General features: G+C 32.8%; 2 protein-coding genes across 8 annotated transcripts in view; one reads left to right on the top strand and one right to left on the bottom strand.

Annotated features, from left to right (window-relative positions):
* LOC145944984 (cytochrome P450 4C1-like) overlaps positions 1–16,887 on the bottom strand; it is a 28,659-nt gene extending 11,772 nt beyond the window's left edge. Inside the window, exon 1 of the mRNA XM_083053721.1 lies at positions 16,746–16,887. The gene's annotated coding sequence lies outside the window, so the exon portion shown is untranslated. The remainder of the gene's footprint in view (positions 1–16,745) is intronic.
* Positions 4,652–9,556, top strand: LOC145944981 (cytochrome P450 4C1-like). 7 transcript variants are annotated; one of them, XM_083053715.1, is made up of 12 exons: positions 4,652–4,787; positions 4,900–5,028; positions 5,256–5,433; positions 5,610–5,722; positions 6,332–6,422; positions 6,817–7,011; positions 7,480–7,546; positions 7,684–7,810; positions 7,954–8,035; positions 8,118–8,230; positions 8,320–8,557; positions 8,750–9,555. In XM_083053715.1, the coding sequence occupies exons 3-12, from the start codon at positions 5,265–5,267 to the stop codon at positions 9,088–9,090; spliced, it is 1,536 nt and encodes a 511-aa protein (XP_082909841.1). In that variant the 5' UTR covers positions 4,652–4,787; positions 4,900–5,028; positions 5,256–5,264; the 3' UTR covers positions 9,091–9,555. The 7 variants fall into 7 exon arrangements, with proteins under 7 accessions (XP_082909841.1, XP_082909839.1, XP_082909842.1 ...); XM_083053713.1 differs by having other exon boundaries at positions 4,658–4,787; positions 4,882–5,028; XM_083053716.1 differs by having other exon boundaries at positions 4,658–4,792.
* Positions 16,888–17,686: the final 799 nt, after the last annotated feature.

Raw genomic sequence — 17,686 nt, 5'->3', positions numbered from 1 at the left:
ACATTTTTTAATTAGACGTTATTTGTGATAATTGTCTGTTTTTCTATTTGTGTTCAGTGTATATGTATAGGATGAATTGGTTAGTTTTCTTCTTTTCAGGGATAAGAGGGGGAGAGATGAAGCTTTTTTCACGCCTATATACACATATTGTTTTTACATACACATCAGCAACTTAGATTGCACTAATCAAAATGCCATATGTTGTAACATATATACGAATTATTATACTTTTTAACATTTTCTTTTAAAAAATGACTTTCTTATAGGTGTTGAGGCTAAAATTTCCTTTAAAGGTTTCCATTTTAATTTGCAATAAAGCTTTTTATCGAAGATAAACTCTTTTTATCTAATATATCGATTTTAACTCAAGAATGTATAAAATAATTTCTTCTAATAAGCGGGCTTTGTCCGTTATTAGTTTGACATATGTTTATCAATATGCTATTAATATTAGATATATGTGTCATTTGTAAGTCATACATACAATTGGTTATGTTTTGAAATTCATTGCCAGTACAGGAAATCTATAATTTATGTATGTTGTAGAAAAAAAAAAAAAAACAGAAATAGCTGTTGCAAACTGTTAAACTTATTTCAAATTTTTTTTTATATTTATTACATATTTAACATAATTATACACGAAATATTGACTTACGATATATCTATTAAAAATTAAATGTATTAAACAAAAGCAATTTGTTTTTAATTCTAACGTGTTAAAATAATTATAAGATGTTCTTACAATTCAAATATAAATGTTTTTACGTTAACTACAATGTAGAGAGAATAAAGACAATAATTGAAATAAAAAGCTTTAGACATTAAAATCATAGACAACACCATATACATAGATTGGTTCCAGAAAGCAACATTTTCAGGGAGAACACTATCCTTTTTATCTAATCACCCCAACTGTCACAAAATTGGAATGATTTACAATCTAATAGACAGAGCAATGCTTTTGTCTCATCCAAGATATCACAAAAAGAATATAGAATTGTGCATTAAGATCTTACTGAATAACGGTTATCCCTTACATTTAATTTTTAAAGAAATAAATCATAGAATGAAAACCATAATAAACAACAAACTACCAAAAAAAAAACAAATACAAAAATTGATAATGATAATAATAAGTTCTTTGTCATCCCATACATTAAGAATATTTCCGAATCAGTTGCTTCAATAATCAAGAAATCAAATTACACTGTCGGTTACCGTTGTTTAAACAGTCTTAACAGATTTATCAAAGCTCAAACAGATAAAAACATTCCACGATACCAATAATAATGTCGTCTATAAGATAAACTGTAAAGAATGCGAGGCCCTCCCCCTACGTTGGGCACCCCAAAAGGAAACTACGTACCAGATTAAAAGAACATGCAAATATTATAAGATTGGATTCGTCCAAACACTCGGTAGTCTCTGAACATATATTAAACAAACAGCATAATTTTGATTGGGATAACGTGAAGATTCTGGATACGGAGGTTAATTATCATAAGAGATTGGTCTCAGAAATGTTACATATAAAGGAACAAAAACACGGGATTAATAACATCACTGACACCGAGTTATTGGATGAATCTTATTTTGACATTCTAAATGAGATGGCGAATTTTTAGATTGTTTATGATGTTTTTATTTTGATCATTAACTCGTCCTTCAACGGAAAGACACTAACATCGAATATCGTGTCCTAGCGAAAATTAGAAGCCTAGAAATCAAGTCAACTAAAGTAATCATGTAAGTGTTTTAAGAACGATAGAACGCAGTTATAACTGTAAGTAACTCACATTTGATTTTATTGATAACAGTAAAACAAACAATTAACTAAAACAAATCGACATTGGCATAGTCAAAGGGATCGTCTTTCGCTGACCAGCGAAGAATGTTCGTGTTGAAGAAATGCTCCAATCGTTGATTGATAATGGTTAAAATAAAATTTAGTCAAACGTGCATACACGAGAATGATTATAAGAGGCTTCTAATTTGTCTCAAATTACACCACAACATTAAGTAATTACATATCTGCAGCGATCTGCTTTTATCTTTGTTTTTAATATGAACTATTTATTGTAACGCATAGAAACTGAATTTTTGAAAATTTACTGAAGAAGACTTACAATTAGTATAGTTCGAAACTTAATATATCGAAAATTTATATATCTAAATTAAGACTGTGTATCGTTTTATATCAAAAATTATAATAATATTGTAATTAATTATGAATTGCTCGTTTTAATCGGCCTTTCCATATGAATATGATTAGTTTATAGACACTCGAGCTTTGATAATTTAATATATTTTGAAATAAAAAGTATATAAATAATTCTTTAAAAACAAAATAATATATTCTTTTAGAAAATAAATTTCTCTAATTATGTGTCATTATTTCTTTTACATATTTTGATTCATATATGTAAAAAGAAATATCTATATCAATATGTAAGATGTGATTTGCCAGTCGAATTTTTAAACAAGGTTTAAGATTTTATTGACCAACACTGACTAAGACTAATTCTTATATTATAAGACTTCATTTTGGGAATAATCTCAATTCGAGATTTATTTCCCGACTCCCCTCTAACCCCCCTATAAAATTATAGGCGAGAAAAATATAGATCCGAAAGTCGCTGAATCGGGAATTGAACCCGAGACCTTTCGCTTGCCGAGCGACTGCTCTCACCAACTGAGCTATTCAGACCCTTCGATTCTATACTTTTCTCTGCCTTGATAAACAATTTCAATCAACACCATTATTAGGTCCAGGTGTGTAAATAACAATATGTAAGATGTGATTTGCCAGTCGAATTTTTAAACAAGGTTTAAGATTTTATTGACCAACACTGACTAAGACTAATTCTTATATTATAAGACTTCATTTTGGGAATAATCTCAATTCGAGATTTATTTCCCGACTCCCCTCTAACCCCCCTATAAAATTATAGGCGAGAAAAATATAGATCCGAAAGTCGCTGAATCGGGAATCGAACCCCGAGTTATATTATCGAAAAATAAATATTTTACGAAATATATCATAGTATATATCAGATTATGTCAAATTAAAGTATAACATATCTCGTAAACCGTTCACATTTTGGCCATCCTACCTTTACAACTTTTATGCAGAATATTGCGAGGAATCAATTTATGTAATAAAAATAGGATAGTTTTATTTAAAAAAAGTTAAGCTGATCTTTAAATACCTCTCTTCGAAAAACGCCACAAAGCCAATTACAGGTCACGATATTATGTCCTCCTCGAAACCCAACAATTTTTATATGAAACATTTTTCCCGAAAATGTTTTATTTATAAGATAATTGACTGTAAACTTTAAAGTTGAATCTAATAATGTATTATATAAATACACAGAATAATAATATCTTTCTTATAATACAATTTTATAATTTAATTTGAACACACCGTTCCCTTCTTTGAAATATTTTTATCAATTATAGTAAAATCTCCTATAATTAGTCTGACATGTCTCAGGAGAAACCTATTTTCTCTTTAAATTATCTATTTTTACTTAAATTCATTCTTTTTTTGTTTCAAATATATATTTTTTTATTACAAAATTCAATTTCATTCTCAACATTTATTATTAAAAAACCGGTCCTATAAAAACCGAATTCCATTATTTATTTACATATCTGTTCGTTCATATGCAAAACTCTTTTGCATCGTAATTCACTTGTTTTGCAATGATTTGCATATTTTCTTTTTTAACCAATGATAAAAGTTATTTCCGTTACACTGTTATCTCGTATATATGAATAGAATATAGAAATGGCGTGCTTCGATAAATTTTATTTTATACAGGGTGTTTCAGGATTGAATCTTCTAAATTAAAATATGAATTTAAGATCTCAAAACAAGAAAAAAGATGTTATTTTAAGGTATGCTTGTAAACGCATTGTTCAAGGACATTATATTGTAAAATTTTATAAAATTATTATCAGGTTGTAATAAATAAGAAATAAAACTTCTAGATAAAAACTTTTTCTTGTTTTGAGTCTATCTTTGTTCTTTGTCTTCATAAATTCATATTTCAAGTTAAGACATTTAATCGAATTCTTTTTCATGATTTTATCATTAATTTCAATGCTCTAATTTAAAATTTAAACATAAATTGTCAGTAAAAATTATCGTATTAAGATATGAACCAAAGTTTAAATTAAAGTTTAAACATTTCTCTTAATAATCCAAGAGGTCGAAATTGAATTACAGAAAATGTTTTACAAACATGGCGGACATTAAAAATAGACATTGACATTAAGCAATGAAAAGGAAATGTCTTTTTTTATTTTTGCATAGCTCAGGAGAATTGAATCCCTAATACAAAAATGTAAGTTTTTAAGCTCACGATAAGTTGTTTCTAAATCGCAAATTTTACAAGAAGTCCATTGTACAATATTTTCTACAAAACGATATAACTTTATCAAGAAAGGTCATAGAAAAATGTTTTAAATATAGATTTGTTAGAAAATAAATTTCTCTTGTCTGAGATAAAGCTTATAATGTGCATATTATTTGTTATTTTGCATTTTTAAGCATCCGCGTTATCGCTTATATCGCGTATATTATGTATACGCGATCGCATATATTATATAAATGCTTGTACTTTAGCGTTATAAAAACTTGGCACATTTTTTTCCTAACATTAATGATGAGAAATTGCTCGCGAGGTAAACTCAAATAAGATAAGTGAAGCGAGAAAAGGACTTTCATAATAAAGATCAAGATCACAGTATTATTTTGTGATCAAATCTTAAATCGAGAAGTATAGTAAAGATCTTATATAATTAAAAAAAATGTATTTTGCAAGATTTTTTGTGAAAAAAGAATTTCTTTTCTTTTCTTTTCTTTCTTTTAAGATATCTTATTGTATCTAGTTACACTACATTTATATATAAAGCATAATAAACTGTGGTACAATTACTGGTGAAATAGCGATATCTGATGAAAGTGTCCTATATTTTGGAAACAGTTTTGTTTAAACATTAACTATTCAGACGTAATAAGTAAGTATCGAAAAATTCTGCATTATTTCATGTTAAAACTCTTGGTATTGCATTTTATTTTTTACTTTTTCAAAACACAAAATAATTTAATTAAACTATTATTCATTAAAAGTAGATGCAGATATTTTATGATGAAATCAATGTTTCTTTACGATCTCGAGTTTTTAAACCGTACTAAAATTATAACAAATGATTCTTCAGAAACAGAATTAACTATATGTTCACAGGCTATAAGAATGGACTTAAGCTCTTTGATACTGTGCGCTCTGTTTCTTGATTTAATAATTTCCGCAATTATATTAGTGTATCATCAGTACGTTCTTCGACAAAAGCTCAAAAACTTTCCTCAATTTGGTGTATTTCCTTTTGGCATAGCATTTCAGCTTATAAAGCAAACGGATTATGGTGAAAAACTTTGTGAATAAGATAATATCGCTATTATGCTTTTACAAATGCCATTTATATGATTTTAGCAAAAAACCTAAGACTAAATATTCGTCATTTACATTAGTATTAGTATATAATAATTAATAAATATTAATTAATTAATATTAAAAATCCAGTTGTATGTTTATCCACAGAACGCGTACAGTTGTTTGAGCAACAGTTTATGCTATATTTTAAAGAAGGAATATTCATAAATTGGATTGGTATAAGGCCGTTCATTAATCTCTGTAAACCTGAATTTTTAGAGGTGAGAATGGAAAGATTTTTATTAAGATAGTAAAATTTTAATAAATCTTAATAAAAATTTATATTATTGTCCATATTTATTTTAATAAGTTATTATGTTATTTACGATAACGAATGTGTGGATAATTTATTAACGTAAAAAAAACATCATTTTTTGCAATAGTGAAATAGAACAAACTTTTATAAACTTATTACTAGAAATTATTGTGTATTCTTATTAAAAAGTATAATTATTATTTATAAATTTTTCAATGTAACAATTACACGCAAAAAATAAATTTTGTTAGTTGTCCATAATATTACATTACTGCTATTGCATACATATAAAAAAAAACGATTAAATTATGATATATAAATTTTATCTTTATTATATATAGTATTTTGTACCTATAAAAAACATGAGAAGAAAACAAAAAAAAAGTGAAAATAAAGAATAAAGTTTTTGTATAATTAGGCTCTGTTTTTAAAAAAATTAAGAATTTGAAAAAAAAAGAGCATATTTGGAGCATACAACAAATGTGATAAATTATATATATATATATATATATATATATATATATATATATATATTACACGGACAGTTATATTCTTCTTAAACTCATTTTTACAGATTATTTTGCCCGGCGCCGTAAATATCGAAAAAGGAGACCCCTATAAGTTTCTGTATTCTTGGTTAGGCAAAGGACTTCTCACTTCTACAGGTAAGCACATAAATAAACTCTTTTACGTCTAATTTTATTATCTCATTAAAAGTGAAAAGCAAATTATAGTTTATTTTGAGCAAATCAAGAGAAAAAGAAAAAGTAAATTTTTAATTTATAACAAATACGCAAATTTGTATATATCTATATCTTGATACGATAAATAAGATATCTCATGTTCAATTATTTACGTAACTGATTTTATATTGATATTAATTATTCATGTAAATTGACGTGTCTTAAAACATTATTACTAAATTGTGTGAAGGAATTCTTCTTATTTACATTGCAAATATACAATAAAAAAATGTGACAATATCTGCATCTATATATTTTTTATATCATTTATGATATTTTTAACACATAAATGTATCACTGATTGCTACTACTTCAGGACAACAATGGTTCCATGACAGAAAACTCATCGGGCCAACGTTCCATTTTAGTATATTGAACCAATATGCCATAATTATGTCTGAAAAAGCAGAGATTCTGACAAAATGTCTCGAGAGAGAAATAGCAAAGAATCCATGGAAAGCTATAAATATTCTTCCGTTTATTAACAATGCTGCTCTTGACATTATATGTGGTAAATAATAAATATATATCATATTATTAATTATATAAATATGTATAATACTTTTTGAACACAAAAATGTTACGCTGACACAATATGTTTTATGCTATAGCAAATTTTATAAATTGCGATATCGATAACAGAAACTTGTGAAGACTATTAAATATTTAAATTTCATTCAATTGACAAGTTCTTTCGTTATAACAATTAATTTATTATTGCTTATCTATATCGGTTATTTCGTTATCAAAGCCACGGTGAAAGATATCTTTACTGATAAAATAAATTAATTTTACTTCAAATTAAATTTAGGCTTCCACAATTAAATTAATCCCTGTATAAAGTAAACTTATCTATACGATTCTATACTTACGAAAATTATTAATGTCATATTTATTTAATTTTTTTTTTTTAATTTAAAATGTAGCATAATTTGACAATAAAGTTATGATATAATTAGTCACTATTATTTATATACAGAAACGGCAATGGATGAGAATGTACATGCTCAAGAAGTTGAGACCGACTATACTACAACAATACATAGGTCCGACAAGTCGTGAACTGCATATTTTATTAATAAAAAAATAGTTCATAGTTAGCACTATAATATATTAAATAGATTTTTTTTAAACTTAACAGCAATGTCTGTTTACGTTTTAATCGTATTTTTTTTAATCGTAGAAGCAGCAAATTAGTACTCGAGCGATTGTATCGACCGTGGTGTTGGTCAAATTGGTCGTACTACTTAATGCCTTCGGGAAGAGAATATAAATCAGGAATTAATAGGCTACAAAAATTCACGAAAGAAGTAAGTGCAAAAAGAACCGCTAATAACCGCTCAAAACATTACAGATATCAACAGAGTTTTATTAAATTAATTATTTATACTACTTATTTTATTTTATTTAAATGAATTCAACAAGTTTATAACGGATAAATGTTACATTTTAGATAATAAGTAAAAGAAAGATTACACGACAGTTGGAAAACATTTCTGCCAAATTAGAAAACAAAAATGATGAACTTGATATAGGTGTGATTATTAAATTATCGTTATATATGTTTTGAAAGTTTGTGTGAAAATTTTTGTATTCTTGCGAAATTTATTGCGTTAGGTAAGCGGAAGAGGAAAGCTTTTCTGGATCTGTTACTTGATCAAAATGAGAAGAACGAAACTCCGTTAATCGATGATGAATTGAGGGCACAAGTCAACACGTTCATGTTCGCTGTGAGAAAATCTTTGTAATTTAACGCAAAACTCTGTCTCGTTAGGTTTGGCAATGTAATTATAAGTAAATGTCTGATAATGATATATAGGGTCACGACACAACTGCGATCGCGTTAAGCTGGACCCTTTTTCTTTTGGGCAATAATCTTGATCAGCAAGATAAGGTTCATGAGGAACTCGAGAATGTTTTCGAAGATTCGGAGACACCAGCCAGTGTGAAGGAGCTGTCGCAATTAAAGTATCTTGATAGAGTCATAAAGGAAACTCTCAGATTATATCCAAGTGTACCCATAATCTTAAGGAAATTAGTGAAAGATGTAAAACTGGGTAGGAGAGGATTACTTTGCTTCTATATTAATATGTTAACATAAAAAAGACCTCAAGATATTCTCATATTTAAGGGTCTTGGACTCTGTTTTTACACAAAAAATTCATTTTGTATGTCATAAGAAAATTTATATTAAAAAATTATAAAATGTGGCAGATTACAATCAATATAATCTATCTGTTTTATTTTAGGCGATTATACGCTCCCGAAAGATATTACAGTTGTGATAGAAATCGCATTTATACATAAACATCCGCAATATTGGTCGAATCCGAACAAGTTCGATCCAGATCGTTTCCTTCCGGAGAATTCGAAAAATAGACATCCATACGCCTACGTTCCGTTCAGCGCTGGCCCGAGAAACTGTATTGGCCAAAGATTCGCTTTACTTGAAATGAAAACGATATTGACAGCTGTTCTGAGAAAGTGGAGAGTGAAAAGTGTAAAGACGACGGATGAGATTCAATACGGATTTACTATCATTTTGCGACCATGCGAAGACATATTCATCAATTTTACGCCAAAGAAATAATCAATTTATTAACACAAATATCCATCTCTCTTTATCGTGCGTAATCTTTATAATTATTATATTTGATGTCTTATTGCGATTAAACAAACAATAACATAGAAAATAAATGTTTACAAACCATTTAAATTCTTTTAACTTTTGGCCAAGTATATAAGGAAGAAAAGGAATTGAAAATATCAAAATTGGATAGAGCGATGATTGTGAGTCAAGTAGTAACGAAAATGAGAATAAAGAGAAGGATCCCAAGATAAGGATGATGTAAAGAAGATAAAGAAGGGTAAAGATGGTAAATTGCAAAAGAAGAAAAATATGAAGAAAATGCAATATATATTTGTTGTGCTCCACATTGCGTAATTTTTAAACGCATATTTCGTATTATTCAATCACTATAAATAAAAGTGTATAGCATGAACCCTATATGCACAATGATAATAATAATAAAAACAAATTCGAATTTCGTAATCGAGAAAATATATTTTTTTAAACATTTTTCCATTCTCACCTCTAAAAATTCAGGTTTACAGATATTAATAAACGATCTTATACCAACCCAATTTATGAATATTCCTTCTTTAAAATATAGCATAAACTGTTGCTCAATCAATTGTACGCGTTCTGTGGATAAACACATAATTGGATATTTAATATTGATTAATTAATATTTATTAATTATTATACTGATTTAATGTAAATTACGAATCTTAGGTTTTTTTGCTAAAAATATATAAATGGCATTTGTAAAAGCATAATAGCAATATTATCTTATTCACAAAGTTCTTTACCATAATCCGTTCGTTTTATAAACTCAAATGCTGTACCAAAAGGAAATACACCGAATTGGGGAAAGTTTTTGAGCTTTTGTCGAAGAACATAGTGATGATACACTAATATAATTGCGGAAATTATTAAACCAAGAAACAAAGCACACAGTGTCAAAGAGCTTAAGTCCATTCTTGTAGCCTGTGAACATATAATTAATTCTGTTTCTGAAGAATCATTAGTTATAATTTTTCTTGTTTAATTAAAGATTGTTTTACTACAAATTATGCAAAATGCAGCGTAATTTAGTTATTATTAAGTTTCTATAAGTACAGTTTATGGTTACAAAGTAAAATAGTTTTTATATAATTAATTTGTTAATATAGACACAAAATTAAAGTCTATTGAGGATGGTAATGACGATAGATTAGAAGATATTATCCTTTCTATATGCGATATATCGCTTGAATACGCAAGTTTGAGAAAATCTAATTGATGAACTACACATTACATTATTCTAACATTATTCTAATTAATAAACTTTATATTATTCTAATTATCTACTTAAAAAATTACTATGACATCTACATTTTAATATATGGATTTTTATTTTAAGACTTGGAAAATACATATATCATCTAGTGTCGCGGAAATTTTGAGGTTACACACATATGAGTTATAAAAACTATGTTGAAAATTGAATATTACATATAATTTTTTTTTTACTATCTAAAACATTATTATAAATATTTATTATAAATTTATAGAGATAATTATTTTAGAAGAATTTTCTGATTATAGCAATAACTTTTATTTTATATAAATAATGATCCATTGATTTTTATAACTATATTTTATGCTATATAATAATTTATTATATTACGTTAGTTATTATTTAATTCCGTCAACCGAAATAAATAACAGTTCAGTATACATATATTATATTATATTATAATGTATATTTCAGTTAAATAATAATGTTTTTTATATTTTATAAAAAATAATATATACTTAATTAGTTTAATTATGTAACAATCAAATCCTTGACAACAATAAATAAACTTTTAATATAACTTCTACGCAGTTTTTAATGATTATACAAATATAATTGAAACATCCTTGAAAAATACACGTGCCTGCTTTTTATTGATTTTTTTATACATAGATTATGTTAAAAAAAAGATTATGTAAAAAGAAAAAGAACAATCTCATTTCAATAAGCAAATTATATTAGTTCCTCGACTTGATTAGTTGATTAAATAGCAACATATTTTTGCAATTAAATTGTTTGTTTAGTGATGTTATATTTATGATGGACGTGATCTAATTTATCTTAAATAAAAAAATCAAATATATTTATTAATATTATTAAAGTTTACCGTTTTCTGCATTTATATAAATGTTTTTTTCATATTTGTAAGGAAAATACGCGTTGTAAATAATAATGTAATAAAAAATTATGTAATAAAAAATTACAGCTTGTAATTACGCGTTGCAATTATTCAAATATAAACGTTTTAATTTTTTATTCGTACTATATATAAATCTAAATTTTATTTAAATTTTAATTTTTTAAATTTGCATGTAGCTATATGTAGTTAATTTAAAATAGTATAGTGATGTTTAATTTACATTAATTTTTACATTTATTGAATAAATATCGCAACTGATTGAATGTTACTGTAAATCCTGTTAAAATTACAGCACGTATTTATTTACGGAATTTTTATATTTTTTTGTCATATACATAAATGTTATTATAGTAATACACAACATATTTATAATTCTTCATGTCTGTATAATTGAAATGATTATAACATGATTATTATATAACATGATGATTATAACATTGTAAAAGTGTTTGCGGACTACTTTGACAAAAACCTTCGCTTAATTTTTCAAACAATTAATATAAATATAAATAATACTTCTAAATAATTAATATATAAATAAAATTATTAAATTTTTTATGATGGTATATGTAGAAATTTGAATTATCGATGCATTATTTTCCGTAAAATTAATTCCGCTGTGTTGAGAATCCAAACGCTCGCGTAATACTATTCACGGAGTTCTGATTGCTACCCATAAAGTCGATCTTTCTTATCGACCGCTCTCCCTCAAAGGGACTTCGGGTGTCGCTTTTGTCGTCCCCTATATCTCTTACATATATATATATATATTCTAACCGCGCATTGTTGTTCTCTGTATCGCGTACATAATAAACCTTTTGTACTCTTGATATAGATCTCGTGAGTGATTATTATAGACACTATTGCTGCCCTAACAACGTCTTACTCAACAGGTTATGGGCCCAGGACGAAGTCTGTAGTGAAGTGATTAAGGATCTTCAACCGAAAGACCAAGTACGTGCAGATTCAAGGTTAGGTGGAAGAATCGACACCCATAAAGAACAGCCATGGAACTTTCGGGAAACACGACACGAATTCCTCTACTATCAAGAGATAATTATGAGACATGGAAACTTCGCATCCAAGCAATAATGGTCAGGAATAAAACGTGGCCATACGTCAGCGGACGGAATCCGAAACCGGAACCCGCGGCGGGAAACGCGCAGGCAGTAGCAGTGTGGAAGGAGGAAGACGAGAAGGCAAAGGCGGATTTGTATCTCGCGATCAACGATGCGGAACTCAAGCAGGTAAAAAAATGCGAAACGGCGCAAGACATCTGGCAGAAGCTAGAATCGATTTTTGAGTCAAAGGGGCCCGCTAAAAAGGCCTCCTTATGGAAACGACTCATAACGCATCGACTCAAGGTAAGCGGCAACGTACGCATGCATGTCGATGAATTTTTCGACATCGTCAATAAACTCTCAGAATTAAACATTGAAATTGGCGACGAATTACAGTCTATCATGCTTTTGCACAGCCTACCCGAGAGCTTCGACAATTTTCGATGCGCCATAGAATCAAGAGACAATTTGCCCGAACCTGAAGCACTGAAAGTAAAAATCTTGAATGAGGATACAACAAGGACAGAGAGGTCTCGAAATAACGACCACGACGCCGCCCTGTTTGCACGGAAGACACAACCAAAATCGAAAAAGAAGAGGCCGGACAAGACAGGAACAAAATCGACCGACGAAACCTTCAAATATAAGTGCCATAAATGCAGGAAGGTAGGACACAAAGCTATCGAGTGCCCCGACAAGAAAGAGAACGCCAAGGCTGCTGAAGACGAATCCTTTTTTGCGCTGCAGTCTGTGAATCTCGCGCTGATTGCGACGCAAGGAAGGCCAGGTGGTGCTTAGACAGCGGCTGCACGTCCCATCTTTGCAACGACGGAAGGCGCTTTACCCAATTCTCCGACGCGGGAAGTGCCAAGCTGAATTTGGCGAGCCACGCGTCAGCGGAAGTGAAAGGAAAAGGTACTGTTAGAATCGAGACCACAGACGGCGATACTGTCAGAGGAATACGGCTGGAAAACACATTACACGTACCAGATCTCCGAAGCAACTTAATGTCGGTAACCAAAATCGTCGACGCTGAGTGTATCGTGACATTCGATAGGAATCGCGCCGAGATAAGAAAGAAGAAAAACCGCGACATTTTGCTGATTGCGGATAGAATCGGTGACCTTTATTACGTGCGAGAGTCACCGGAACCGTCGGCCTGCACATCGTCGACAGACATCGAGAAGTCACAACTACAAATATGGCATGAGAGGCTAGGCCACTTGAACGAGAGCGACCTTCTGGAGATGCACCGAAGAGGAGCGGTTCTCGGAATGAAAATTAAGAAAGGCGAGAAATTACCTCCATGCGAAGTCTGTTCCATCGGAAAACTCACGGCGTCAAGCTTCCCGAAGTTGTCGCAGAAGAACACGAATATCCTCGACATAGTACATACCGATCTCTGTGGACCGATGAGAACCGAATCGAGAGGGAAAGCTAGGTACTTCATCACATTCACAGACGACTGTTCTAGATGGACCGCGGTATATTTCTTGCGGAACAAAAACGACGATTTGCGGATTTTCAAGGAATTTAAGAAATACGTCGAGAAGCAGACGGGAAGGAAAATAAAGTGTCTTCAGTCCGACAATGGAAAAGAATTTTGTAACAAGGGCTTCGACGACTACCTGAAGGAAGAAGGCATCGGAAGAAGATTGACGACCCCATATACTCCGCAGCAGAACGGCATAGCCGAGAGGAAGAATCGGACCCTCGTCGAAATGGCGCGCTGCATGATAGTGCAATCTGGGCTGCCACACTCGTTCTGGGCGGAGGCAATATCGACGGCGAACTACATAAGAAACAGGTGCATAACGAGTGCACTTCACGGCAAGACTCCTTTTGAAATATGGCACAAGGAACGTCCGAACGTCGAAAGCTTCAGAGCCTTCGGAGAATTGGCATACGTTTTAGACAAGAGCCCTGGCAAAGGAAAATTCGAACCTAGAGGAATCAAGTGTCTCTTCGTCGGATACGACGCCTCGGCGAAAGAGTATCGCGTATGGGTACCCAGCGAGCAAGGAGTAAGAGTTTCCCGTGACGTAAAGTTTTTTGGAGTTATAGATTCCGAGGGAGCTCGTGACGAGTATGAAGCTGAAAACCCTGTCATTAAGATAGAAGCTGAAAACCCAGTCATCGAGACAGAAGTTCAAAACCCTGTTGTCGAGAATGATGCTGAAGAAATCCCAGAGAGAAATAACGCACCTAATACCAAGCGGGGACCTGGCAGGCCAGCAAAGGTCCTTACTGGTCAAAGAGGACGGCCGAAGAAGAAATACAATCTGGTGGAAAGCTGCGACAACCTGGAGAACGTACCCGGACCCGACGACGAGTTAATTATAGGCGACGAGCCAGTTGAAGATTCTGCCAACGTTGCCGAGATTTCTTGGAATCAGGCTCTGGAAGGTCCGGATGCCATCGAATGGAAGGAGGCAATACTGACCGAGATAGAGTGTCTAGTTAGGAATGACACGTGGAACATCGTCAATCGACCAAACGATCACGGTGTAATCAGTTGCAGGACGGTTCTCAGGAACAAATACAGGCTAGACGGTACCATCGATAAGAGAAAGGCCCGCATTGTAGCTCGAGGATTCTCTCAACGTCCGGGAATCGACTACCACGACACGTTCGCCCCCGTAGCCAGACTCAGCTCTGTGCGCCTGCTGATGGCCTTGGCTGTCCAATTCGATCTAAAGGTGCGCCAGTTGGACATAACCACCGCATACCTAAACGGGAGAATCGAAGAGGAACTCTACATGGAGAGCCCCAAGTTGTTGATTGATTTTTTACAGGAAATCATCAACAGAAAGGACGAGCACGATCCTGTAGGAAGAAAGGCCAGGAAGATGGTACAGGACTTACGAGGCGGCAACAAGGTGTGTAAGTTGAATAAGGCATTGTACGGCCTGAAACAGGCCGGGCGACAATGGTACCGGACGCTCGATGGACGACTTCAACAGCTGGGATTGAAACCGACTACCGCCGACCCTTGCGTCTACGTCACCAAACGACATGGAAAGGTATTGCTGGCACTTGTGTACGTGGATGATATTTTAGTTGCATATCATCGCGATGCGGATCTAGAATTTCTGCGAGAAGGCTTACAGAAAAACTTCGATGTCAAGGATCTTGGTGAGGCCCATTATTCCCTCGGAATAGAAATCGAAAGAGACAAGGATTGCATCAAGGTGTCACAAACCGGATACATCAATGAGATCATTCGGAGATTCGGGATGGAATGTTCGAATCCAGTCCAGACGCCCACGGATCCAAACACCAAGTTAGGTCAGGCTACAAACGGCGAGGATGAAGGATCGGAGAAAAGGCCCTACCGTGAGCTCGTGGGGGCCTTGAATTATCTTGCCGTAGGAACAAGACCAGACCTAGCATACATCGTGAGTTCCTTAAGTCAATTCAACTCCTGTCACGAAAAACAACATTGGGTCGCGGCGAAGCGGGTGTTGCGATACCTGAAGAATACTGCAAGTTACGGCATCACCTATCGCAAAGGATGCAGAGAGCTGAATGGGTTCACAGACACAGATTGGGCCGGTTGCCCACTGGACCGGAGGTCTTACACCGGTTATGCGTTCACACTCAGCGGAGCAGCCATAAGTTGGGAATCCCGGAAGCAACGAACGGTTGCACTATCTTCAACGGAGGCCGAGTACATGTCTTTGACGGAGGCCACGAAGGAGGCCATGTACCTGCGTAAACTACTAAAGGAGATCGGGATTTTCGAGGCGAACGAGATCTCGATCTTCTGCGACAACCGAGGAGCGCTGTCATTAGCGGAGAACTCGGTCTATCATTCGAGGTCAAAACACATCGATCTGAGGCATCACTTTGTTCGAGACGCGCTGAAGGAGGGCTTCATCGGGCTCGAGTACTTGAAGACGGAGGATATGCCCGCAGATGTCCTGACAAAAGGATTGCCGAGGGAAAAACACTTCAAGTGTATGAATCTTCTTGGAATAAGACGATCACTTACGGAGTAATACCGCGTTCGATTTGAGAGGGGGTGTTGAGAATCCAAACGCTCGCGTAATACTATTCACGGAGTTCTGATTGCTACCGATAAAGTCGATCTTTCTTATCGACCGCTCTCCCTCAAAGGGACTTCGGGTGTCGCTTTTGTCGTCCCCTATATCTCTTACATATATATATATATATTCTAACCGCGCATTGTTGTTCTCTGTATCGCGTACATAATAAACCTTTTGTACTCTTGATATAGATCTCGTGAGTGATTATTATAGACACTATTGCTGCCCTAACAACGTCCTACTCAACACGCTGATTATATTAACAATAGTCGATTTTATACACATAAAATGAAATAATACATATTAATATGAAAACATTTCTGCACACACACACACAATAAATATACGCAATACGATTCATCTGAATCAGCTACCTGATAAATACGGCTGGCGACGTCGTCTCACGAAGTAGATCTCGTCCTTTCGTTAAGGAAGTCTCTTTTTCCGCTCTCGCAGGCCTCTAATCTCGTCGCGCGCTCGCCGAACAGTGACGAGCGGAAAGCCCGCAGAAGTCTCGCCGGCAAATTATTATCTAACAATAAGTAGGCCACGAGTGGCGCTATCGGGGCCCGTCGCGCGGCCTTGTTGATCCTGCCGGCTGTCGCGCTTCTAGAATTTTTGAATTTTTACTTTTTGACTTATAAGGCTTGAAAATTACAATATTGCCGGCATACGCATTACTGATGTACTACGTGAAGGTCTCCAGTCGGATTTACATCTCATGTGCGCGCGCGCGCGTGTGTGTGTGTGTATGTACAATCTATATCAGCAACCACGCATAGTTATACTATACAGCCGACTATTTCCGCTGATGGTAGATTATTATCGCCTCTTTTTATTGTATTGAAAGAAGTTACAGGAACGTTTGGTCCAAAAGTGCAGGAAACATTATTTGAAGCGCCTAATATTTTTGTTATGGCTTCAAAATCAGGCAAATTAACATCAAATCGTGTAAAAACTTGGTTAAAAGATGTATTTTTTTCGAAAGTTAGACCAAAATTGGTATTATTATTAAATTCGTGGAGTGGACATTGTCCTAATATAATTTCAGAAACTAGACCAAATTCTGCAACAGATATTGGTTATTTAACTATTCCGGCGGGTACAACGGGAAAAATACAAGCATTAGATGTATATTTCGATTATGAAAAAATTTTATTAAACATTTTTCTGATACTGTTATATTGTTAGACCTCGCCATAGATCTTCATGTTAGAAATAATATTTTGAAATTGCAATTATTAATACATTATTAATTCTCATCGTCCAGGTTTCAAAATTTATTTAAATTTGCGTGGTTTAAAAGTCGATATAT

Source organism: Prenolepis imparis, unplaced genomic scaffold (genome assembly GCF_030444845.1).
Source record: "Prenolepis imparis isolate NDT839.2.m4 unplaced genomic scaffold, iyPreImpa1.0 SCAF_14, whole genome shotgun sequence".
NCBI lineage: Eukaryota > Metazoa > Arthropoda > Insecta > Hymenoptera > Formicidae > Prenolepis > Prenolepis imparis.
This window is presented reverse-complemented; position numbering and strand designations above follow the sequence as displayed.

Excerpts from the sequence above, each read along its gene's own strand:
- LOC145944981 (XM_083053711.1), top strand. The coding sequence starts at position 5,157 with ATGATGAAATCAATGTTTCTTTACGATCTCGAGTTTTTAAACCGTACT. Across the intron at positions 7,012-7,479 it reads TGCTCTTGACATTATATGTG|AAACGGCAATGGATGAGAAT; the intron begins GTAAATAATAAA and ends ATTTATATACAG. Across the intron at positions 8,231-8,319 it reads TCAACACGTTCATGTTCGCT|GGTCACGACACAACTGCGAT; the intron begins GTGAGAAAATCT and ends AATGATATATAG.